This window comes from Carettochelys insculpta, chromosome 2 (assembly GCF_033958435.1).
Source record: "Carettochelys insculpta isolate YL-2023 chromosome 2, ASM3395843v1, whole genome shotgun sequence".
In the NCBI taxonomy this organism is placed as follows: Eukaryota; Metazoa; Chordata; order Testudines; family Carettochelyidae; genus Carettochelys; species Carettochelys insculpta.
In genome coordinates, this window is record NC_134138.1 from 152,127,689 (window position 1) to 152,155,075 (window position 27,387).

At 43.4% G+C, this 27,387-nt stretch overlaps 1 protein-coding gene across 6 annotated transcripts in view; it reads left to right on the plus strand.

Moving 5' to 3' along the window:
• SEMA5A (semaphorin 5A) overlaps nt 1-27,387 on the plus strand; it is a 596,575-nt gene that overhangs the window by 199,390 nt on the left and 369,798 nt on the right. For all 6 annotated transcript variants that reach the window (XM_074987855.1, XM_074987853.1, XM_074987858.1 and 3 more), the window contains one exon: nt 15,097-15,142. In XM_074987855.1, coding sequence (XP_074843956.1) covers nt 15,097-15,142 — 46 coding nt within the window. The remainder of the gene's footprint in view (nt 1-15,096; nt 15,143-27,387) is intronic.

Sequence of the window (27,387 nt, forward strand, 5' to 3'; positions counted from 1 at the left end):
ACTCATAGTCCCGACCTGGGACCGACAACAATGGTTTCCCTTGCTTCTGCGCGTGCCAGGCCATCCACCACTCCCCCTACCAGTAGCGCCGGACTTACTTACGCAGGCTCAGGGGTCCATAGTGCACCTGCATCCTCAGGGACTCCGCCTACAAGCATGGCTAATCCATGGCTTAGCGCCTTAGAGAGCACGTGTTCGGAGGCAGTAAAACAAGTCTTAGAGTGTAGTCGAAGGACCTCCACCAGAAGGACTTACGAGCAGAAGTGGACACGATTTACCTCCTGGTGCTCTTCCAAGCAGTTAGCTCCTCTCAACGTCCCTATAACTGTAATTCTAGAATACTTGCTGGACCTCAGGCGAGACGGGCTCTCTCTATCCTCGCTAAAGGTCCACCTTGCAGCTATATCAGCCTTTCAACACAAAGAGGAAGGGCCCACCATATTCGCCCATCCTATCATCACGAGGTTCCTGAAGGGGCTGGTAAATCTGTAGCCCCCTCGGAAACCGCTACCACCGTCATGGAGTTTGGACTTGGTACTCCACACGCTATTGGGACCACCTTTTGAGCCATTAGCCATGGTACCCCTCCAACTACTTACCATGAAAACGACCTTCCTTCTCGCGATTACGTCAGCCCGCAGGGTGAGCGAACTCGCAGCAATAATGGCAACGCCGCCCTGCACAGTATTCTCAAAGGAAGCAGCGACCTTACGATTACACCCAGCCTTCGTTCCGAAAGTTTCCTCAGAGTTCCACATTAACGAACCAATAGTATTACCCTCATTTTACCCAAAGCCTCACAGCTCCAGCAAGGAGGCGCGGCTGCACCTGCTAGATGTGAGGAGGGCGTTGGCCTTTTACATAGACAGAACTGAGTCCTTCCGGAAAACGGACAGACTCCTGGTGTCTATCACACCCAGGTCAAAAGGGGAAGGCCTATCTTCCCAGAAGATTTCGAATCACATTGTATCCTGCATAAGAATGTGTTACGAGCTCCGTAAGATCCCTCTGCTAGCTCCGCCCAAGGCTCACTCCACCAGAGCGATGGCGGCATCGACGGCGTTCTTCAAAGGAATCCCATTGAAAGACATCTGCAGAGTGGCGACTTGGTCCTCTTACGACACCTTTGCCAAGCATTATGCCATGCACAGCGTGTTCGAGGAGGATACACGTCTGTCGACAGCAGTCCTCTCAAGGTCAAGCTGCACATGAATCGATTACCCACCTCCTTTACTTGGGGTCACTGCTGGGTAGTCACATCCTGTGGAGCACACACAGGGACCACTCGAAGAAGAAAGAGAAGTTACTCACTTGTGTAGTAACGATGGTTCTTCGAGATGTGTCCCCGTGGGTTGCTCCACTACCCACCCGTTCCTCCCCACTTCGGATCTCTGTCTGGTGTTTTTCAGGAGCATCCGGGGCGGTTGGTCAAGGAACTGGCGGGGACCGGATCGCGCGCGTGACCAAGAGCGCGCAAAGGAGCGGTGCGCATCGGCGCATGCGCAATCCAAAGGAAACTGCGAGAAAATTTCCGATCTGCGGCGCCGGGGCGAGCCCGACACCTACTGTGGAGCACCCACGGGGACACATCTCGAAGAACCATCGTTACTACACAAGTGAGCAACTTCTCTTTGCTGACCCTGAATTAGACCAATTCAGCCTTAGATCTCCTTAAGTTTCAATTTACTCTACCTCTGAATCTGGGAATGGCTAATTTGAGGAGTAGGCAAGCAAGGAGATTGCCCTGAAAGCTAACTTTCAGGGGGAGGCACCTCACTTTTTTTTTCCTGTGCCATTCAGAAGTTTGGAAATTTCCCTGGCTCACAAAACAGATCTGGCTGCTTCTGCTCCCATTGCAGGACATTTTTAAAAACATTCATACATGTGGAAGCCAAAAGGGGCCATCATTTAGTCTGACCTTCTATATATATATATAACAGACCATGAAATTTCATGCCACTTATCCCAATAACTTATCTGGCTAAAGTATATCTTCCAGAAAGGCATCCAGGCTTGACCTAAAACAAAGCAATTGGTGGATAATTGATGGTCTTGTTATGCCTTTTTCTGCTACGCTAAAGAGCCCTTTTAGTTCTGGTATTTTCTCCGAACAGAAGTGCTTATATATTATCAGCAAGTCATCTCTCAGTCGTCTTTTTGAAAAAATATACAAACTGAGAGCTTTAAATTTCTCATCCTAGGGCATTTTCTCCAGCCCTCAAATAATATTTGTACTGTCCCTTTTTGCTGGGGCATCACACTAGAAGTTCATAGACTCAGAAGGGTAGCTGTGTTACTCTGTAGCTTCACAAATAACAAGCAGTCCTGTAGCACCTTAAAGACTAACAAATTTATAAGGTCATGAGCATTTGTGGGTAAGACTCACTTAGTATCTTGTTATTTATGAAGCTACAGAGTAACACAGCTACTCATATGAGACTATTTACCATGCAAGGCACCGTGTTTAGCTGTTTGGAGTAGGATGTTCATATTGAGCTGCTTGTCCAATACACTTCTAAATGCTTTTCAGAGTTACTGCTTTTCAGGATATCATTCTCCATCTTGAACATATGAGCTACGTTCCTTTGTCCCAGATGTGTAACTTTTTTGCATTTTAAACAAAGCAACAGAAATGCAGCACTTTAAAGATTAACAAAATGATTACAACATTGGTTCCCAAACTTTTTGGCATCGTACCCCCCTTTAGATTTTTGGGAAAGCCTCACCCCCCCGCACCTCTTCTTTATCATCATCCAACCCCCCCCTTAACAAAAAATTCAACTCATAATTTTAAATAAACACAAAAACTCAATATAAAAATGTTATTTAAAATTAAAAATTAGCACAAATAATTTTTCTTGGCCCTTTGTGGTTGCCTGCTGCAGCTCCAGCTGCCCAGCCTCCAGAGATGCCTGCACTAGCTGCCTGCCTGAGACCTGGACTGCCAGAGTTGCCAGCCACCCCTTCACCCACCGGCCACCCAAGCCCCATGCTTCTGGGACCAGCAACCCACCTACCAGCCACCCACCCCAGCCGTGGGCCAGCTGCCCGAGCCACCCGCTGAAGCCCAACACTGCCAGGGCCAGCTGCCAACCTGCCATCCTGAGCCACCTGAGCCTCACGCGGCCGGGGCCAACTGCCCAAGCCCCATGCTTCCAGGGCAGCCACCCACCCACCAGCCCGAGCCAACCATGCCCCACGGTGCTGGGACAAGCCGCCCAAGCCCTGCTCTGCCAGGTCCAGCTGCCTGCGCCCCATGAGTCCTGCAAACCGGTTGTCCACCCGAGCCCCGCAAGCCCTGTGAGCTGCCCACCTGAGCCCCTCCCCTGCCTTCCCACAAAGCCAGGCACACCCAGCCCCCCACCTAACCCCATCCTCCTCCCCCACAACACACACTCACGCTCATTTGCAGGAGGCAACCAGTTCCATGTGGGTCTTTGCTGGCTGCCTGCTTTTTATAATGGCTGCTCTGGGTCACCCATGTAAAATGGAGGGGGCTGAGCACTGGAAGCAAAGGACGGATCTTTCTTCAGGTGGGGGAATGATGGTGGGGAGGAACTGGGTCACCTTGTGCCCCTCTCCCCTGGAATTTCTTCACACACCCCCAGGGGAGCACGCCCCCCGCCACAGTCTGCAAAACTATGGTTTATAAAGTGCTACATTTCTGCTGCTTTGTTTTGTTGGAGTACACACTAACACTGCTACCTCTCTGTCGCTATTGTGTGTTTTAAGACAGCCAAATGCATTTGTTTGAATGGGTCTGCATTAAGAAGCAGTCAGGTTGCTTTATCATCCAAAAACTTGATCAACAGAGACATTTAATAAAAATATAAAATAGCATGAAGCCCTGACCTGATACCTGTGGAACTCTATTAGAAACAACCCCATTCAAAGAGAATTCCTCACTGACAACTGTTTTTTGGAGATCCATTATTTAGCCAGTCCTTAATCCATGTAATATGTGGGATATTTATAAAGAAAAATATTAAGTTTTTAATGAAAAACAAACAGTTCTGTAGCACATTAAAGGGTAACAAATTTATTTATTAGATAATGAGCTTTCATGGATAAGAGCCACTTCTTCAGATTTTCAGACATCTGAACATTTTCTGAAGAAGTGGGTCTTACCCATGAAAGCTCATTATCTAATAAATACATTTTTTAGTTTTTAAGTTGCTGTAGGACTGCTTGTTTTTTTATGAGATTACAGACTACCACGGCTGCCTCTTTGAGAAAGTTTTTAATGAGAATGTCTTTCAGTACTAAGACAAACACTTTAGAGAAGGCTGTGTTCTTTACATCTTCTCAGTTACCTTTGTGAATGAAGTATATAATTACCTCAAAAATTAAATAGTTTTAACTATGTCTGTTTTCCCTAAAACCCTCCTGACTGGAACTAATTATACTTCCAAATGTATTCCAAGGGATCCAATTTGCTCTTTTTGAATATTAGCAAAATGTCGCTTTTATTCCAGACATGTGGAATTTCTGCAACATTCCTAAATTTACTAAAAATGTTCAGTTGGTGAGAGTCTCTTCAAGCAACACTTTTAAGATTCTTGGGTGCAAGAGTATCTGGGCATCCTAACTTAAAAAAAATGGTGTGTCCCTCTAGAAGCTGTTTAGCATCCTTCTTAGTTACAAATAGATGGAAAAAATAATTCTCCTTATGTGACATGAGTACCTCATCCTGCTTCTTTCTGAATGTGGGACAAATGCTTATTGAACACTTTTTCCTTTTCTGAATAATTATAAATTTACTGTTTGCCTCTACCATTAAGATTTATTTTGTTCATAAGAACATAAGAATGGCCATACTGGGTCAGACCAAAGGTCCATCCAGCCCAGTATCCCGTCTGCCGACAGTGGCCAATGCCAGGTGCCCCAGAGAAGGAGAACAGAAGACAATGATCAAGTGATTTATCTCCTGCCATCCATCTCCTGCCCTTGTACTGAAGGCTAGGGCACCATACTTTACCCCTGGCTAATAGCCATTTATGGACCTAACCTGCAAAAATTTATCGAGCTCTTTTTTAAACCCTAATAGAGTCCTGGCCTTCACAGCCTCCTCCGGCAAGGAGTTCCACAGGTTGACTGTGTGCTGTGTGAAGAAAAATTTCCTTGTATTAGTTTTGAACCTACTACCCATCAATTTCATTTGGTATCCCCTAGTTCTTGTATTATGGGAAAAGGTAAATAATTTTTCTATATTCACTTTCTCCACACCATTCATGATTTTATATACCTCTATCATATCGCCCCTCAATCGCCTCTTTTCTAGACTGAAAAGTCCCAGTCTCTCTAGCCTCTCCCCATATGGGACCCGTTCCAAACCCCTAATCTTAATATTCTTAAATATCTACTTATTATCATTAGTCCTAACGGCAAGAAAATTTTACCCTGGAAGTCCTTTAGTATTCCTTAACAGTTTTCTACACTTCTTAACTTCTGAGTGATATTGATTGCTATTTCCTTTGCCACCATTTGTTATATATACTGTTATTTTTAATTGCTGCCTCCACTTACCCATTAAACCGGGGTGGGCTTTTGCTCAAAGTTGCCCTCTTTCTTGATTTGTGGAATCGTTGCCTTTTGACTGTCTAATAAAGAACTTCCAACTTTTATTCATGTTTTTTCATTATACTTTTTCCTTTTAGTTTCACTTACATTTTATTCTGAGTTTTGTGAAATTGGCCCCTTTGAAACAAATGTATGGAGAACAGTTCTTTCCTCTAATTGATTTAGACATGACCTTTCTCAATTGGTCACACCCTGAACATAGTTGTTGCTACAAACTCAAATCTGTTGTTTCAGGCTTAGTTTGTGGATGTGGCTTGAGTGTGTCTGTGTTTCTTTTGCTTCGCGAGTTTTCTTGGAGTTCTAATTGAACTGACGTTTTGCCAGATTTGGGGTTTCATTGTTTTAAACTGAATCAAGTTAGAGGCAGTGTTGAGTGTGTGCAGAAAAGGATCATTTTGATGACAGTGTTTTTATTATTGTAGTTAGTGTAGGCAATAAACACTTAAAGTGAAGATTGTCTAACAATTTCAATTATAGGACATAGTCTTTTATTTTTACACATACATAAAAAATCTGTGCCAAACTCTGTTCATTTTGACTGCAATTTTCCATTCAACCAAAACTGTTTTGAAAAATTTCAGCAAAAACAAGTAAATGTTTCCAAGAACCAAGCTAGGGAAACCTTGGTAGTTTCTCCCCATTTAAAAAAAAAAATCTTACAGCTATCTCTGAGGAAAGCTGTGAGCTCTAAGTAAGTCTAGTAGGAGGAAAAATATATAATCATGAAGCTAAAGACTAAATCATGAGGACTATGCAGAGTAGAGGTGGAATTGAGACTGCATGAACAATTCCACTTTTGGAGTGCTTGAGTGTTTGTTTTTTTTATCTAGATGGTGCTTTTGTTTGGTTTTTAATGTAATAGTGCTATACATTACTTCAGTGTTCGTGGTTTGTAGCTTTCAACTTCACTAAGCATGAAATACAGGGTTGGATTAATAAAACGTTGCTTATACTTATTTTTTTTCTTTCATTGTGGGTATTCGGCTTATTTGAATTAATTATACTTTTTGCATAGAGTTCAGCCTGCTGGTAGAGACTGTTGTCTTGTGTATAGTAATACCTCCTTTACTCCCCTTTCTTGGAGATACACTGAGATATCATTAGTGAAGAAGGATGGGCAGCTCGTCATTTAGGCCATGATAAAGCTCTTGTGGAGGTCGATGGGAACCTTTCCATTGTAAGTTCCATAAGGTGCTTAAATAGCCAATTATTTTTCCTTTTCAGCATAAATCAACCTTTGCAGTTGTTCAGTATTACGTTTTTCATTTACAAGAGGACACTAATCAACAAATGGGTAAGGGGATATAAGATGCTGTGTCCCACCATCTCTTACTTGTTCATCTTTGCTATCTCACCCTTCTACTCTAAGGTGTATGTGCGTCACAGTTGACTTGCTCATTGACTAAATGCACATTATCCTGCTTTATCAGTTGCAGACACTTTCTAATTAACACACTTATCTCCAACACTTTCCAGGATGACTGGGAAAGAGGTTTACCACTCCCAGTTAAAGATCTGATTATATGACAGGATTGAATGCAGTTAAAGGAGACTGGACTTAATAACCCAGGAAATTCCTTCCAGTCCTAGGTTTTGCACCCTAAAATATAACAACAACATTGCTTCTGTCACCACTGTATTTGAAAAAGAAGCATATATGCTTGGTAAGAGATCTTGCCTTAGGTTAGAAGAAACTCCTTGTAAAAATGACCTAGGAGTATTTTTTTTTCACATCTCTTGGTGATGTGACATCATGGAACAAGTTTATCCTCAAAAACAACAAGAAGTTCTGTGGCACCTTACAGACTAACAGATATTTTGGAGCATAAGCTTTCGTGGGCAAAGACCCGCTTCATCAGATGCATGAGACAAGAGGGTCTTTGCCCACGAAAGCTTATGCTCCAAAATATCTGTTAGTCTGTAAGGTGCCGCAGGACTACTTCTTGCTTTTGAAGATACAGACTAACACAGCTACCCCTCTGATACAAGTTTATCCTGCAGCACAAACTGCAAAAAAAGTGGCAACAGTAGCTATAATTTCAATAGTGTTTTGAAAGATGGATTGTCAATCATCTGGTCTGTGGCATAATGACAGGCTATGCAGCTCCAAACTGTACAACTCTTTTCTTTGGAGTACGTGTTCATTGCTACAACATTCAGTTTGCTCTTGCTGTCACTCTAATACTCTGCTTAGGTTTCTCACAGACATTCCCACTGACAAGAGGTGGAGGAGATTAAAGGGGGCAATTGCCCTGGGACCCAGATATACAAAAGTGCCGAGAGCCCCAGGCCCTTTAAATTCATGCCAAAGTGCCACGTGGCATGTTCCAGGCAGCACTGAGGTCTGTTGGGGGTTGTAATATGGTGCGTGCTGCTCTAAGGCCTGGCTGCCCCGTCCAAAGAGGTCCTGCCCCTTCCATCCCCTGCTCCTTGCTCAGGAGCCTGGAAAGGATGTCGGCTCCACTGCTCCCAGGTATCTCCCTTTCTGCTGAAATCTAATATTAATAAAATGCCTATTTTACAAAACCTGCAGTAACTGTACTTATATAGTCAGGACATGTTGGCCTCATTAACTCTTGTAAACTATTTCAAATTCCATTCTGCACATATGAACAGGGCAGAAATTTGTGTTTTATGGTGCAGGAGGTGACCGTGTCACTTCATAGCACAAAAATGTCTGTTAGTTTTGTTTTTCTTGGAGATTGTTCTACTGCATAATTATGAATTCATGTGTAAGTTGCACACACTGAGTTGTGTGTCTAATAATGAAGATTGGAATGATGTCATGATGAATTTTAAAATGTCTTATCAATGATGACATGGCCTGCATAGAAGTTCCACCATAACATTCACGACAAGTTGTGCAAGAAGAAATATTCTCAAGGAAATAACATGATCACAGATCTGAAAACTAGTCATGCAAACTCATATTCCTGTTCACTAATCAATTCAGCAATAAAACCTTAATTTATTGTAGAGGGGGATAAAGCGCACTATGTACAACTCTCCCAAGTTCAGTGCTCATGGCCCTGCTCAGGTGTTCTGTTAATCTTGGCTCCGTACATCTCTGAAGGTGGGACTGAAACATTGACAGTGAATTTGCAGCTTTGCTTAATATCTTCATTTCCAGTTTGAAGGAAGAACGAATAATACTAGTTGGTGGGGCACCGACAGTGAAAGGAGAAATCTGATGAAAATGATGTGTTAATATTAAATTTTTGAACAAGATATATTAAGTTAATATGCATGCATTTTTTCTTTAAAAAATAACGTAGATATAGTAGATTATGTGATTTCATAAAATGTTTTGTAACTTTTTCAGTTTAGTTTAGCAGACTTTTTGGAGAACAAGCTTTCGTGGACAAAGTTCCACTTTGTCAGAAGCATGCACCTGACAAAGTGGGTAGTCTGTGAGGTGCTACAGGACTTCTCATTATTTTTGCACAAACAGACTAGCATAACTACCCCTCTGATACTTGTCGGTTTAGTTTGTGCTTCACATATTGATGAGACTTTGTGTAAACACTCTTATGCAATGTACATTCTTTATCTGTCTTTGCTGGATCTTTTTGTGAATTGCACACAGGTACTTCAAAGATTTCCTCACATTGGCTCCTGTATGACAGTTACAAGTGCTGTTTCTTCCTTTTGCTTTCTCATGAGCTCTTGCCTTTGAAAGTTTGTTTCAAAAACAAACTCACCTTACCACTTCGCCTTTTATGGTATAGGTTATGTATCTTTCCTATAGTTAAGCAGATTAAAATTATTTATGTGCCTAAAGCATTTTTTATAAAGAAAACTAGGGATGGTTGTGTGCTGGAATAATTTATTCAGCCAGAAGGATGGAGATGCGTGCATTGTTCAGACACAAACAATCCTGTGCAACTAAGTATTTCATCTTTTGATGTAAAAGTGACGTCCTGGCCACTTGAGATCATTAAAAATACACAAGATATTTGAAAGAATGAGGGTGTTAGTGCCAATATCCTGGCCAAGGTTCAGTGTGCATTATACCCTCTTTCAATTGCACTGTCTTGTATTGCAAGCACTTGAGGCATGCCTGTGCAACAGACTTCAGCTGATCTATCTTAGGTCAACTTAAATCCACCACACTAAGCGCTGTGATGGTTGATATTGGTATTACCCTGCTGTTGGTGGTGTGTGTACTCACCAGGAGCGCTTAGGCTAATAGAGGAGGGGTGGAGGGAGGCTGAAAGCCTGGAAGTGTTAAGCCATATTTTCTTAAATCTTGCTGGATTTCTACTGGATTTAACTTGTGAGATGGAAGCCAAATGTTGCTTAGTAATGAATTATGAACTGCTTATGGGTTGAATGAATGAAATCAGTAAAGCAGAGCTGGTTGTACCCAGAAATAATCTCTTAATCTGTTGGAGACAAATCTGTACATTTAATTTCCAAATGGAGAAAAACTGAATATTAGAAGAATGTGAAATATAGTACAGGTTGAACCTCTCTAATCTGGAACTGTCTCGTCTGGCAAACTCCATTGTCTGGCATGATTTTTATTAGCTGCATGACCACTTATCATTGGTGTGGCCAAGTTTCCTGTGATCCCATAAAGTTTGTTTCCAGCCACCAGTCCTGGTTCTCAGTGTTCTGTGCTGTTATTTAGCTATATTTACCCCTAAATGACTACTAAGAGCCCAGTAACAATAGAAGTGTTGGTAATATGGTAGACAATATTGACGTCCCATTGTCTGGCAACTTCTCTCGTCTGGCACCAGTCAGGTCCCAAGGATGCTGGACAAGAGAGGTTCAACCTGCACTTTGTTTCTCTGATTATAATATGCTGAAATCCTTATGATGCTACAAATGGTCTACTACAAAACGTATTTTTGACAGCAAAATGACTATGTGTGCTGGATGCCTCAGAGTAAAAAGCAGAAACAGTCTCATTTTCATGACATATTTGTTAAATTAATCTGGATAAAGAACTGGAATATTTCTGTCCAGGCTTGCTTTGAAAATTGACTTCAAAAATGACGTCGGTGGATTTAGTGTTTGTGTTTTTATGCATCTCCATCAAAGGTACTGTTTATAAATATTTTTTTCCTCTGAGTCAGAAAAAACACACTTATTTAATTATGAGCAGAGTTTGAAGTACCATCTAGCTTGTAGCATTATGTACAATTAATACTTTGCATTCTAAAACTATATTTTTGTTTACCAAACTTTAAGTGTTCAGGCTGAGCTTTTTTCCTCCAAGCCAGGTGTCTGTGCTAGGCTGGGTTTGTTTTTAGTCTTTAAAGTTTCACCTAGTTTATGAAAAACGCCCATACTTGGCCAAGCCTCTGAAAAATCTCATACTTAGTAGAGACTTGTTTGAAGTTTAGTAGCTACAATTTCCAAAAGTGTCCTTGTATACTGAGTATACTCTAGCCTAAGGCTGTAGGGGCTGAGCAGAACTTTCCAGGAATTGGAGTTGGGGGCTGAGGAGGAAAGGAGGATGAGGCTGAGAACCAGAGGAGGACATGGATTAGAGCAGAGGGTGCAGATAACAGGAGCTCAGAGGGGACGGTAGGACAGATGGAAAGAGCAGAGCAATAGGGGTAGTAGATAGAATCATAAGGGTAGAAGGTACTGTAGGGGTCATCTAGCCTAACGCCTGTGCAAATGCAGGACTTGTGTCTAAACTATCCAAGACAGGTGGCTGTCCAGCCTCCTATGGAAAAACTTTCAAAATAGCTGCAGTAGCCCTGGGGTTCTTAGCTGCCACTACCACAGCTCCACGCATCCTGGCTGCCATGATATTGGCATCCATGAGGCGCCGACTAGGGTAGTCTGGTCCCCAGCCCTGCCCCTTCCATCCAATGCCTCACCTCTTCCAGGGGCCCAGAACTGCCTCCCTCACCTTGACCAGGATGCTGGCTGGCCCAGGCTGAATACTGGTAAGTCCTGATACTTGTTTTCACCCCTGCTATTTAGAATTAGGTACACAACCCACTTAGGTGCTTTTGAAAATTGTCATTATCATCAGCTATCCCTCAATTGATGGGTGATGTCTGATAGGGAAAATATCACCAATGAGACTTAAAGTGGCTGAGGAATCCAATCAGGCTTCTACAAGTTCTTCCATATAACTTGAGAGGTGGCTGTTTGGGAAAGATTACAGCGCTGGCTGGGATGCTCTAAAACAAGAATTAGCAACCTTTCTGAGGCAGAGTGCCAAAATTTGACCTCTGTGTATGATCCAAGGACTGGTGATACTTCTTAAAGTCACTAATAGTTCTAGGTTATGTCTGCACTAGAGCATAAAGTCAATTTTAAGGGAGTAAAGTCAATTTTATAACATACCTGCCTTCACAACAAATATTATTAGATATTTTAAGGGGTCCTGAGGTTGACTTTTCTACTCCAGCTTTTTCATGAGGAGTAATGCCAAATTCGAATTTACAAGGTTGACTTAATGCTAGTGTAGACACAGCGCTATTTAATTTGACTTTATTGGCTTCCAGAAGTGTACCCCAGTGCCCCCAATGTGTTCATTCTGACCATCACTTTCACCTCTGCTGATCTCCAGGTGAGCGAGTAGTAGGAAACAGGAAGTAGGAATCAGCCTGCTGCTAGGCTCTCTGGCTGCCCACCACACCATGCAGCTGCCCCACCACCACGCAGCTGCCATCCTCTCTGGTTGCCCCTCTGCACTGCATGGCTGCCAGGCTCTCTGGCTGTTCCCACCACCACCACGTGGCTGCCGGTTCAAAATGAAATTAATCAAAATAACACGATCCAAATAATTCCAACAATACCAACCCCCCTGCCCCACACTTTACAATAGCTCCATATTGAAACTTTTCAAATTTTTATTTCAACATTTTACATTTCTCATACATAATGGTGTGTAACAGGTGTAGGCTGTAGAAAAGAGGCTCAAAAATGCATTTCACAGTTTGTTTTCAATGGAAGCAGGAAGTGAGGGCAGTGCACTCTGAGATAATGATGATATCAGACACCCATAACTACTTGTGGTGCATTTTACTTCCACAACACAATGCAACATGGGTGCAGGAACTGTGGGATAGGTACCCACAATGCACTGCTGACACAGTTGAATTTAGCAAATGCAATGGGGACACACTATGTCGACTTTTGAAACATGTGGACACTCACCATCAACTTTATAAAATCTAAGTTCGACTTTATTTTCTAGTATATACATAGCCTTATTTACATCAGCTTCATTAATAAATAAATAAAGATGTACAGCTATACCATTTAGGTGGTGCTTGGTAGCATTAGGTGGTTTTTTTGTTAATCCACAGCCCTTCAAAATGGGCTGAGGCTTGCATGATGGTACCACTCCAAAGGCTTAAGATGGTTTCAGTGTGTCGCTCATGTCTCACATAAAGGAGAATGGGGATAACTTCTGCATTACAGACCAGGATCTTAGGGCCTGCTTCCTGCAGCTTCTGTTGGCTGGCACTATGAGACAAGTGACAAAGATGACCACAAGGGTGGAAGGCAGGTGATATGAGCAAAGGATGAAGGAACTAAGTATGTTTACTTTGGAAAAAGAGGGGATTAAGGGAGGATATTATAAGAGCCTTGAGACACTTGAAAGGCTGTTATTTAAAAATAGACTGAAAAAAGTTGTCTTGCCCTCTGTGGCAAAAGAGAACAAAAGGAAATGTGCTCAAACTACATCATAGCAGACTTAGATTAATTTTCAGGAAAAATTTCCTACCTATAAGAACAGAAGGACAACAGAATACTTTTCCTTTGGAAATAGTGGAAGTTCCTTCACTGCCTGGTGGGACGTCTGCCTCGAGGGTCACGATTTTCAGGGGCTGGCTGTAGTTGGGGGTCTTTTAGCCACACAGGGGATGTCTCCCTTGGCAGTCATGATTTTGAGGGGCTGACTGTAGCCAATGCCCTTTTAGCTGCCCAGGGACATCTCCCTCGGCGGTCATGATTTTCAGGGCCTGCCTGTAGCCGGGGGTCCTTTAGCCGCCTCAAGCCATGTATGTTTCAATGAAGGCAATGTATTAGCTATACAATTGCCACAGTTGTTGAAGTAAGGCTTGCAGCAGGGAATATTTGCTTCCTAAAAGTCATGTTTTCCATGGCAAACATGGCTGTAGTGTGGGGTCTTTGAGCCTGATGAGCCATTTGAGTTTCAGGGTAAAATCCATGTTTACTTGGACATAAGGGTCTTTTTTGGTAGGTGGTCTAAATCCAGCTTCCTGTCCTGAAAGGGCCTCCGTGGGTGGTCATGATTTTTGTGGTTGTTAACTGTGTACCGTCTTGTAGCCGCCCTGGCCCATTACTGATGATTCATACAAATTTCAGTGTAGCACTTGTGTCTACTTAAACATACTCAACATGGCAGGGGAAAAAGGGGAATGAAATGTGGGAAGATGTTGTCATATACCCACTTCTACTCATGGGGCCAGAATACAACGGGCCGCAGGGAGCTGTGGGATGGGTTCCCACAATACACTGCTGCAGTATTCGATCTAAGCTCAAGTTAAGCTACTTGTGTGTGGCAGCAGTAAGTTGATTTTGTGGGGAGCATGTGGGAAGGTGAAGATGCTCAAAATCAAATGGATAGAAGCCAGCATTAAGAAATCGATTTTATCTTGTAGTGTAGACTCAGCCTAAGCTATAGGTACCTAGAATTAGAAGTAGGTTTTTAAATGTCCCTTACTATTTAGCTGAAGAACTCTGAGTCAGTGGCAGAGCCTAGAAAATAGAAGGCAAGAACCCTGGAAGCCAGCATTGGTTATAACTACATAAAGTAAAAGCTCTGCTATTCAGCACCCAGTTAACCAGAAAACTCAATTAACCAACATTTTTTATATCTCCCAGTAAAAATCTTCTATCTAGTATCCAGGGCTAGTCTACTGCCCATCATGGTGTGCAATTGTATAAACTGCACTGGACATTTCTGCTAAAGGAGCGGAAGACAAGCCCGCTGAAATCAAGGATTTATTTAAAAAAGCAGATTCCATGCTGCCTCATAGGTCATTACTGATTCAGCCACATCTCCTACCCTTTCTGCATCTGCAGTGATAATTGATGGTGATTATGATGGCCCTGAGGCAGCTTCTGAATCCCCCCCAAAAAGATTAAACTATGTTCAGTATAGTTTTAGGGCTAAGTGTATTTTTGGTGATCTAGATGTATGCCATGCACTGCTTATAGTGATATGTAGCATCACAAGATAACAAAGTGTAGACAAGACTTTACTTGAAAACATGTGAGTGCTTCAGGAAGTCAACCTCGCTGTGGTGCTGAACTACCACTGGGTTAGGGAGTACCAGTGTGCTGTTTTATACTTTACTCATTCTAGTGTATTCTGATTCACTGAAAACTGGGATTCCATTGGTAAAGTATGACTCTCAGTTAACCAGAATATTTGATTAATAGGGATCCCGCCATTGCACCCAACGTGCCAGGTAGCAGAGTTTTAACTGCACCATCTTTTGACTGCACCATTTATGTTGTACTGGTATTTAAAGCAAAAATAAGAATTTTTCTCTTTCTTTACTCTAGAAACTACATCTTCAGGTTACATCTTGAGGATCTAACTCTAATCCAGGTATGTGCAAAATGTTTTTCTGTCTGTTTCAATTAGTTCCTGGTTTTGATGCGATGGAAAAAAAAAGATATTTAAAAAATGTGAAGATATTTGGATGTTTTACAGCTACAGCAGACTGAACAGCTGTTTTTGTCACCTTAGTGCCCCTCATTAGGTAAATCTTTTCATTCCAGACTAGCCTTTGTGCCAGGTCATACAGATCTGTTGTTATCTGACTGTCTACTGTGATTTTAATGAGGGCTGATATTTACCAAATGGAGGACGAGGAGGGGAAGTGGTTGTTGTATTACAGGTGTGGTCTGACTTGAAACTGAACAACCTGCTATGGTTTTGCTTTGAAATTCTCTTAAGAATCCATTATCCCTGTTTGGAAAGCATCTATCGTTTCTCTATAATGCTAAGTGAAGGCATGTATACACATTTCCTTAGGAACTGCAAACAGCAAATGAAAAAGAAAGGCCGTGATAAACAAATACAAACTAATCCACTTGCTGTATTTAATATAGCTAATTGCTTTTTAAAGTTTTTAGAGCTTGAAATCCAAGTCTTCAGCCTTCAAGAAAAGATTAGGGAAAAAAACCCCTCAGATTAATTAATTTGTCCCCTGAACTTTTGTAAGGACATAGGAGGCTTCCACATTCAGAGTTTGTCATGTATCTCAGCCTTGTACTCCCATAGACCTCTGAATCCCTCTTATTTTTACAGCACTAGTATTCTTGTCATGCTCACACTGCCAAAGCAAAAGATTTTGTCATCCCATTTGTGTTCTTGGCTCTAAAAATGTTTTCCTGAATTTGATGTAAATTGGCTGGTGTGTTAATATAAAGAAGTACAAGATAGGAGTTTGCAGTTTGACACTTTTGTGACTGTAATATAAACTAGTTTTAAGTTGTTCCTTAATACAACCCTGCACTACCACAATTACAGCATCCCACACAATAGTGTTGCTTGTTCTTATGGTCAAACCTCATTTTAATTTTTATAGTGACTGTATTTTCAAGCTAATAAACAGAACACATGGCCGTTTTCTCCCATCGTGAGCACATTCACTACCTCCTCTCTCCCCTGGCACACCTTTTCCATTTCCAGCTTTTCTTTAACTCTTCAAATCCACCACAATATCTTACTTTTACTCCAGGTTAGTCCTCCATAATTTTTCTCTTCTCGTCTCTCCCTTGGTAATGTTCCCACACCTGTTCCTTACTGGCTCATTACTGACATAAAAAATAGGAGGGTAGCATCCATCCACAAAATGTGCTCTGTTGTGTCCTTTAAAGGCCAGTAGATGCTCCTGTTCTTTGGGACCTTCCCTGTAGCAGCGGTTCAAGTTAATCTAAAAGGTGCTAGAGTCCTGCTTTCTTCATATCTAGTCTGAACACCTGGAGTGTCCTTTACGAGGGTGAAGATTCCAATAAACCCAGAGCTCTGATCACCCTAATAATTTGTCTATGGAAACAATGTTGTCTGCTGATGCAATGTATTTATCTGAAAATTTTAAGGGTCACCAACTTATCAGAAAGCTTTAGTAATTAGAGAAATGCAAACTATTTTCATTGAAACATAGAAAATGCAAATCTTACCAATTTTTGTTATGAACATAAAACTGACATTGTGTTGTCACTTGTGCTTGATGTTCATGAGATTTTCAAGTGATCCTGGACCCAGTTTCAAACATATCTGGGCTGCTTTATGTTTGCAGTTGGAAATTGCATTGTTATTATTCCCAAGAGTTAAAAATCATGAGTTTATATGTCTTAGAAATAATATATTTTGGTCTCTCTTTTGTTGATTTCTTCCTTTTCAGTTCATGCTCTCAAGCTCCTCTCTCCAATCATGACAGCTAGAAACTTTTCAAAAATTAAACCTGAGACTGCTTTCCCATTCCCAAATGAGTACACAGGGATGGTGGGGGGGGGGGGTGTTACACAAAAATATGAAATTTCACAAGATCTGCAATAAAATTATAAGATTTAGCAACATTAATCATTTACACTGAAACTCCCTGCAGTGCTCTTCTGGTGACAGGCAGGGAGAGCCCACAAAAAGAAAAAATCAAAGAATGAAATGCCTGCAGAGTGGAATTACTACATTTATAAATAGAAACAACAAAATGCACTTGCCCTTGGTGTTGTATTTGCTAATTAATGTCTACTTGCTGAGTGACTGAATTTTTGAAATTTTACATAATGGCAGAAAAAAAATCTTGCATGTTTATTTTCACAGTTGTTGTTTTCCTAATAAAAACATAAAAACTTCAATCTTATTTTCCTTCCTGCTTTGATCACTTTGCTTACTTTACAAGAACCATCCTTTGCAAGCACATGCATCTGGTTTGCAGCTAGTAATCTGCATTTTCACATCTGGAAGAGGGTATATACTGTAATATCAAGCAGTAAGAAGTCTGCAGTGTAGCACACAAAGGAGATGGAGACAATCCAGGCTGGAGATCTATTGTTGCATTATTTTGGAAAATTGCTCAAGATCTATCTTTATGTTGTCTGTTTTCTGAGAGAAGAGGAAAACTTCCTCACTCACAAGTGATATTACAGGCATCAGAATAGAGACAACTGTTCCAGTTCACCACCTGTTTCACCATTTTCCAAACAGACTTATAGCTCTACTTACTTTTTGTCAGAATTGGCTCAAAGTTTGTTGGTTGGTTGGTTTGTTTGTTTAGCCTAAACTAACTTGTCCATTCATATTGACCGACTTGTTGAGTGGATATTATCGAAGAATCTGGGAAAGGGGAGGGAGTGCAGAGATTTATGTCTTGAGTCCAGGCTAATGCATGTGCATAAGTATCAGAGAGGTAGCCGAGTTAGTCTCTATCTTCAAAAACAGCAAGAAGTCCTGTGGTGCCTTTTAGACTAACAGATATTTTGGAGCGTAAACTTCATGGGAAAAGACCCGCTTCGTCCAATGCACCTGATGAAGCGGGTCTTTGCCCACAGAAGCTTATGTTCCAAAATATCTGTTAGTCTATAAGGTGCCACAGGGCTTCTTGTTGCACATGCCTAAGTTTGTGCACATGCCTCAATACTCCCATAAGCTACACTGGAGCTAGAAATGTTCTTTAGCTTTTGCAGGGCCGGGCAGGGGCAGATTAATTTTTTGTGGGCCTGGCACCAAACATACTTGTGCGCCCCGCCCCACCCCCAGGAATGACTGTAAAAAGTAGGAACAATTGGGGGTGCGGGGAGGTGGGAGAGGATTGGTCACCAGCTGCAGCAAGACTGGGGCTGTGGGTAAGAGCATGGTGGGGTAGGGGGTCAAGATTGGTCTCTGGAGTGAGGGAGGGCCCAAGGATAGAACAGAAGGGCTGGGGAGGGGACAAATGGGAACCCCACCACACACCCAGAGCTGCTACCTGCCTCTCTCATGGGTCCTAGCCAGCTCTGTATCTATTGTCAGTTCACTGAGCTGCCCCTCCTCCATCCACAGGTTCCTGTCCTCAGGGTTAGGGGTGAGGGCTGGCGATAAGCTAAATGAAGTGCATTCTGACAATCAGACATTTTTTTCTGGCCAGTGCTGATAACTGGACTGGGCACTGCCAGATCCTTTTTTCTGCGAGAGCTTATGCTGAAGAAAACTGGACAGCTGGCAATGGGTGGTGTATATGTAAGGGGGTGGGGATGGCGTAGAAAACCCAGGGAAAAGGGGCCATCATTTTTTAAGGTGGGAGATCTAAGCCTTAAAGGAGCAGGCGAGGAGGTGGAAAGCTGGTGGTAGAACAGGGACTGAGGGAGAGAAGCCAGTGGGAAGGGCCGTGTCTGCTGTGCTGTTCAGGTAGGTGAACTATTAGCTGACTCCATCCCACAGTTTCTAACCTGCAGTAGGTAGGTTGGAAACTGGGGAGTCAGCTGACTATCCTCACCCCCCAGCTCATACGTGACAGCACAGGGACTCCTCTTCCCAGGGCATTGCCTAGATGGAGACTCCTAAAGTCAGTGCTCCCCCATCCTCCCTGACTCTACCCTGCTGCCAACAAAGAGTGAGTGACTTGGAGTCTTAGAGCTGAGCAGCACTGGGGCCCCTGGCCACTCTTCTCTGAGGTTTCAGGTTTCCTGACTCTGGGGGTGCAGTAACCAGCCATGGACTGTAGGCTGCCTGCATGCAGGTGAAGTGACTGGGATGTGGGGGTGAGGAGAGCGGGTGTGGAGAAAGGAGCTCTCAGCTGGTGGCGAGCTGAGAGAGGAGAGCAGAAGTGGGCAAGAGGCATCTGAGCCAGTGGGCCTGGCTGTGCATCAGCTTGGGGCAATCACACCTTTGACGCCATTGTAAATCCCATACTGGGATTGGGCCCCTTACGTAGGACCATACTTGGACCCAGAATGTTCAGACTAAGGGGTAGAGCTATACTTAAAACGCTGCAGTGGCCCTTCAGTGAGAATGCTACTGTGCTGATGGGAGAGCTTCTTCCTTTGGGGTGGTTAACCCAGGCCTGAAAGACATGGTAGCTGTGTCAGCCCTCTCACTGGCACAACTGTCTATGCCAGGGGTGAGGTTGGCATAACTGTGTTGGTAGTATAGACCTGGCCTAAGCATTTAAAAAATGTGTAATAGCCATTTAGCAACAGCAAGGTAACAATTGGTGTTCTTGGATTTAAATCTGTCTTTTAACTTCTAAAATGTAGATTTTCTCATGGTATATAGTGCCATTTCATAGTAACTATAGTTCTCTTCAAAATCATTGGCACAGGAAAATAACTACACCGTTTCATGAAATTGCCTTATAACTTTGCAAAGGATTCGTTGACATTTATTGGTTTAAAAATATTCTGCTTGGATTAGAGAGACTTACAGAGAACATCTTTGTGTGAGGTGCATTCTATTTATTATTCCTGAAGTGTAAATCTTCATAAAGAAAATGAAGAGCAGGGTAACATTTATCCAAAAAGCAGTACCTTCAGTAGAGTAGAGAGCCCAGCATCTTGCAAAAATGATACACATTTTGTTTCTTGTAATCTAACTACTCTATCTGAACAGAAGATAGGATTTTATACAGTAATTCGTCACCACTCACTGTGAGCATGCTGAAACTGCCATCCAACACAATGGTTCTAGGCTCTGTCCTTTAGAGGAAAGTCCTGTTGTTTGGGTTAGCAACTTTAATATGAAAATGTCTATAGTGAGCAAGCATTTGTCATGTCTCAGCGGTTTTCTTTGTGAAGGAAGAATAAAGATGAGTTTAAAGGGTTCAGAGCCCTTTAATCTCCTGCCAGGGAAGCATATAGTAAAAAAAAGTTCAAAGCTGACTCTTGGCACAATGAATGTATGGTGCTTATGGATTAGGAAAGAAAGCCATAAAAGGCACTAGTTGTAGAAGGATGGGTATTTTACTCCTCAGAACAGCACATGAATTTTAAAGGCCTCATTATTATAAAGGTTACTATACTGTAGCCTCTTTAAAATGATTTTAACTCTTGTGAAATTTTGTCCTGAAAGGCAAAAACTTTTTGTTAAAAAAATCTACTGGACATCATAGAGCACCTCTCTCTCTCTGTCTGTCTTTCTTTCTCTGTCTCTCTCACACACAACTGTGTATATATTTATCTAGGGAGCACTAAGTCAACCTGTTGGGTATTTCTCATATTTTGAAAAGTTCTGTTGCCATATAACTATGGGAGTAATAATGGGTGTTAGAAGTCAAGAGGAGAGGTTAATAATGAATATCTTGCTTTTACATAATTTTTGCCAATAAACATCACTTAAAATAATAAATGAAAATGGGCACCTCTGTTGAAGTCATAGGTCTATGGGTGTTTTTCAACTGACCACAAAGCAATTTGATGGTGAAGTCATAAAGCTGTTCTCCTTTAACTGGTTGTGAGACTGAACAGAGGAAGCAAACGTTTGTAGCTATCGTTCACATTTCTACTGGGCCTGCTGAAAGTGAAATAATGGCTTGTAAAGTTTTAGTGTTTACAGCATGTAGATGTACTTATAAATATATGACCTATAAAACCCAAACTGGCTTGAGATCTACCTACCTGAGTGAGTGCCTCTCTCATCCACTTGGTACTGGGCACATGGCAAAGTAGTATCCTTGAAAGACCCTCAGTTTTGGAATCTATGCCCCTAATCTGAAATTGCCTGGATTTGTTGAGAACAAGGCCTGTATATTCAGGGTTGCCAGTTCTCACTATTTGATTATGAGTATCATGATATTTTTATTAAGGTCACACCTCCTACACTTATGTGTATGCCTGAGTATCTCACAGTGGATTGTCAAGTGAGATTTTAATCTCCATGGTTGTTTGGAACACAAGCTGAGTGTGCCCTAACGGCTCACAAAGAAAAAGTGTAATTTTTTTAAACCTCATTATTTTTAAGCCAGTATTAGGATTTTGGAAGCCTGAATCAAGATTTTAGAATACTTGGATTGATGGTCCTGTCTATTTACTAAATCATTTGGGGCGGTGGAGGCCAGACTGGGAAGGGATGTTGTGTGGGACATAGCCTGCTTTAGAGGCTGAGTGTTATTCTAGTGGGCTGGTGCTGGATTTTGTTTTGATTGACTATAAATTAGGCAGAAGTGCTTAGAGCATCCGTAATGTTCATTTTTGAATGGGGTGATAAAGTAGTTATTTAATGCCATCAGTTTATATTAAACAGTGATGTTTACTGAATTTTGGTATATTTGGGATGTAGTCCTGAACTTCTTACACAAAATTAAAGCAGGCAGAAAATTTGTTGAAATTAAGGTTTTTAAGACGGAGGCCTTCATTTTCACAAGTAAATATATGTCTGTGAAGCTTGAAGTACAGGCTGAACCTCTCCAGTCCAGCACCCTCAGGACCTGACCAGTGCTGAATGAGACAATTTGCTAGACTACAGGAGGTCAGTATTGTCCAGCAACATTACCAACACTTCCACTGCTTGCTGGGCTCTTAGAAGATATTTTGGTGTAAATTAGAGTTAAATAATAGCGCAGAGCACTGAGAGCCAGGACTGGTGGCTGTAAACAAACTTTCTTCTTTGAGTGGTCCCCATGGGTGCTCCACATTAGGTGCCAGGCTCTCCCCGGCACCGCGGATCGGAGATTTCCAAGCCATATCTCTTTGGGTTGGACATGCGCCGATGTGTGCCAGTCCTTCACGCACTTTCGGTCATGTGCGTGATCTGGTTCATGCCAGTTCCTCTCAATCACCAACGGCTGCAGACGGAATTTGCTTCGGCACCGATGCCTAAGACTGATAAATATGTTGTTAGTTCCATTAGCAGTTTTTCGTTAAGTTCATTATCCTATAAACTATTTAAGTTCTTCTGTATATAGGTTTTTTAAAAAAAAAAAACAGAGAGAGAGAAGAGAAGGGGAGAAGAGAAAGAGGAGGCAGCTGCCCCCCTCACCGCCATGGCCTGCTACCTCCACAGACTGTTGAATTTTATCTGTTTTACTAGCTATTAGTAGCTGTTAAGTACCCCATTAAAGTTACAAGTCGTTAAGTATCTGAGAAATGTCTTCCCCAGGGTTTAAGAAATGCGACTCGTGCCGTGAAGCTATGCCTGCCTCCCACGGCTATAGCAAGTGCATTTGCTGTTTGGGAGAGACCCATGTCCTGCAAAAATGTTCTTACTGCTCTAAACTGACGGCCAGAGTGAAGAAGAACAGGGAGAAGAAGTTAAAAATTATTCTATTTGACAAGGCTCTTCAGCCTGAGTCATCGGAGACACCCTACGGGGAAGGGCCCTCAGCGCCGCATAAGAGGAAGGCAACCTCTGTGACCTCCTCGATGCATAAGAAAAAGAAGATATCCCCTACTCGATCCTTGCCAGTATTATCTGCAAACAGGATGAGTGAGGAACGGGGACAAGAAGTGCTTGCTGTCCAGGGCAGCGCAAAGGCTGCAGGACATAAGACAGTGCCTGGAGCTCAGACCGGCAAGGAGTTGGTACCGAAGTGGCAGGCAGTGGAGGCTGCGGCACCGAGACTCCTGGCACATAAGAACGTCCATACTGGGTCAGACCAAAGGTCCATCTAGCCCAGTATCCTGTCTGCCGACAGTAGCCAGTGCCAGGTGTCCCAGAGGAGGTGAACAGAAGACAAAGGTCAAGCGATTTGTCTCCTGCTATCCATCTCCCACCTTCGACCAAAGGCTCGGCACCATACCTTACCCCTTGCTATAATCTATGGACCTAACCTCCAAATATTTATCGAGCTCTTTTTTAAACTCTGTTATGGTCCTGGCCTTCACAGCGTCCTCTGGCAAGGAGTTCCACAGGTTGACTGTGCGCTGTGTGAAGAAAAACTTTCTTTTATTAGTTTTGAACCTGCTACCCATTAATTTCATTTGGTGTCCTCTATTTCTTATATTATGGGAACAAGTAAATAACTTTTCTGTATTCACTTTCTCCACACCATTCATGACTTTATATACCTCTATCGTATCGCCCCTCAGTCTCCTCTTTTCTAGGCTGAAAAGTCCCAGTCTCTCTAGCCTCTCCTCATATGGGACCCGTTCCAAACCCTTAATCATTTTAGTTGCCCTTTTCTGAACCTTTTCTAACGCCAACATATCTTTTCTGAGGTGAGGAGACCACATCTGCATGCAGTACTCAAGATGTGGGCATACCATAGTTTTATATAGGGGTAGTAAGATATTCTTTGTCTTATTTTCTATCCCTTTTTTAATTATTTCTAACATCCTATTTGCTTTACTGACTGCCGTTGCACACTCCGTGGATGTTTTCATCCACTATCCACTATAATTCCAAGATCCCTTTCCTGATCTGTTGTAGCTAAATTTGCCCCCATCATATTGTATGTATAATTGGGGTTATTTTTCCCAATGTGCATTACCTTACACTTACCCACATAAATTTCATTTGGCAAGGCTCTGTCATGGGCTCCGACAGTGCCAGAGGTTGCTGCCCTGGCGGAACGACAGGCAGAGGCACCGAGCATGGCACCGATATCCGCACCGAGATCTCAGGTACCGGATACATCGGCAGCGACCAAACAGCCACAAGGGCTGGGCAAGGCAAGGGATAAGACCCAGCACTGGGATCCATTGCCAGACCTTCTCATGATGCTGCTCTCACCCATTTTGGAGTGGTCGGCAACCCCACTAGCCTTCCTGAGACCTCCATCTCCATTTCTATGACCATATTCTCCCTGGCTTAGGGATCCCTCACTGGTTGCCTCAGAGGAGCTGCATGAGCATCTCTATAGAGCCTCATCTCCGTCGATGTCTACATCATCTAGGAGATCACGCTCCTCTCGGCGCTATTCATACACGCATCAATCATGGTCCAGATCTCCATCACCAGGTCCCTGCCCTTGCTACTACAGTGATTTGTATCATAGTGAACATCACCAGCACCAGGGCTCAAGGTCAAGGGATAGATCACTGCTACAGCCTTCGTTGCACAGACATTTCTCCCCCCTCCCTCTGAAAAGAGCTCATGTCTCTCCACTGGGAATGGGTCCAGAGTCCTCAGACCTCCCCCTGGAATCCCTAAGGGAGAGGACACAGGAGGTGTCTGAGGAACAAGGGGAAGCATATCACACCAATACCTCCTCATCCTCCTGAGATGAAGTGGTTGTTCCAGGGGATATATCTCCCCCAGATGATCTCAAATAATTTCAAGAGCTCTTTAAGAACGTAGCAGAGACCCAAGACATGCAGATCGCGGAGGTGCAGAAGAAACAACATAAGCTTCTGAAAAACCTGAGACCCCTCCGCATCATCTAAAACTGCCATCCCGCTTGATGAAGCCATTGTGGAGGCTGCCACAAACACATGGCAGACCCCGGCCTCCATTCCACCTACAAGCAAGCGGGCAGACAAAAAGTACTTTGTCCCATCCAGGGGGATGGAATTCTTATTCAGCTACCCCCAACCGAATTCCCTTGTGGTGGAGTCTTCTCAGCACAGATTGAAGACAACACAATACAAATCCTTGGGGTCAGACAAAGATGCAAAAAAGCTGGCCTTGTTCAGAAGGAAGGTATAATCCACTTCCACCTTGTTGCTGCACATGGCCAATTATGCCGCCCATCTTTCAAACCATTATTTTGACAACTATACGAGACTTACCTCACTCATGGACTTCCTCCCGGAAGATGAGAAATTGGTCGTGAAGGCAATAGTCCAGGAAGGCTATATGGCCTCATGTACAGGTGGCAGACATAGCAGCTTGCTCTACAGCCACCTCAGTGGTGTTGCGTAGAGAATCGTGGCTGCAAACATCTGGCATCCCCAAGGACCTGCAATCAAAAATCATAGACCTCCCATTGGACAGGGAAAATCTGTTTGCTGACTCTACAGACTCAGTCCTTCACTCCAGCAAGGACTCGAGAACCACACTGAAAATGCTGGGAATGTACACCCCTCCTTATAGGAGGAAAATATTTTTATCCACAACAAAAACGTTACACCTACCACTCCCAGCGCCCACAATAACAGCGAGGCTATGATCAGGGATGCCAACAACAAAGGCCACCTAGGCGACATCCCCAGCAAGGCCGTGCATCAGCAACGCAGATCCTGAGGCAGCAAGTTTGACTGCTGTGTTGAGGACTGCGACACCACAAACATCCTTCAGTGCCTTTCACAGCATATGTTTCACCACCCACTCAGACCGTTCTACCATCAATGGCAAACTATCACTACAGACAAGTGGGTGTTGGAAATCATTGCCATGGGGTATGCCATCCCATTTCGATCCATTCCCCCACCAAAACCCCCTACCCAGTCCTTCTTCAGGGACCCCTCTCACCAGATGGTGCTAAAGCAGGAGGTAGACCACCTCATATTCATAGGGGCGGTGGAAAGAGTCCCGGACAAGTTTCAAGGGAAAGGATTTTACTCCCGATATTTTCCCACAGAGAAGAAAACAGGAGGCTGGAGACCAGTCCTAGACCTATGGGTTCTCAATCGTTATCTCTGCAAACAACGTTTCAGGATAACCACAGTCGCTTCCATAGTCACAGCACTGGACGATGGGGACTGGTTCGCAGCTCTCAATTTACAAGATGTGTATTTTCATATAACGATCCACCCAGCACACAGGCGCTTCCTCGGCTTCATGGTGGGCTCAGAACACTTCCAGTACAGAGTCCTCCCCTTTGGCCTCGCTTCAGCACCCAGGGTCTTTACCAAGACACTTTCCATAGTGTCAGCTGACCTGCATTGTCAGGATGTATTCTTTTTCCTGTATCTGGATGACTGCCTGCTGAAGGGTATCTCATGCGCAGATGTTCTGCACATGATAAACATTGCCAAAAAGGTTTTTCTCTTGCTGGGCCTAGTCATCAACTTCCAAAAATCAACGATGAAGACCACGCAAAACCTAGAATTCATAGGGGCATGCCTGGACTCCATTGCGTCGAAGGTATATCTGCCTGACACACGTTTTCATGCCCTTCGGTCCTTGGTACAAGTGCTGATGTACAGCCCCACAGTGCCATTCCTAACTTGCTTACAGCTACTGGGACACATGGCCACCACCATGTTCGTGGTACAGAATGCCAGACTACATATGCGATGCCTTCAGCATTGGTTGGCAACGGCATACAGGCCAACGATACATGCCGTTCACAAAAACGTATTGCCCCCAACGAAGGTGCAAAAGTCTCTAGCATGGTGGGTAGACCCCAAGAATTTGCTGTCGGGGTGCCCTTTCACCAACTGCAAATTGTGGTTTTTCTCACGACAGATGCCTCCCACATAGGATGGGGGGCGCATATGGACAGCAAGTCGACACAGGGGTGCTGGTCCCCCACAGAGATGGCATTGCACATAAATGTATTGGAGCTCAGGGTGGTGTTCAATGCATGCAGGCACTTCTGCAAACACCCGCGGAACAAGGTGGTTGGGGTCAACACTGACAACACTTCCACAATGTTCTACATCAATCGCCAAGGCGGAGCCAGGTCCCGCGCATTAGGTACAGAAGTGATCCAACTGTGGAATTGGTGTGTTGCAAACAACATAATTTTAAAAGCCTCTTACTTACCTGAGCTGCGTCTACACGTGCACGCTACTTCGAAGTAGCGACACCAACTTCGAAATAGCGCCCGTCGCGTCTACACGCGTCGGGCGCTATTTCGAAGTTAACTTCGACGTTAGGCGGCGAGACGTCGAAGTCGCTAAGCTCATGAGGAGATAGGAATAGCGCCCTACTTCGACGTTGAACGTCGAAGTAGGGACCGTGTAGACGATCCGCGTCCCGCAACGTCGAAATTGCTGGGTCCTCCATGGCAGCCATCAGCTGGGGGGTTGAGAGATGCTCTCTCTCCA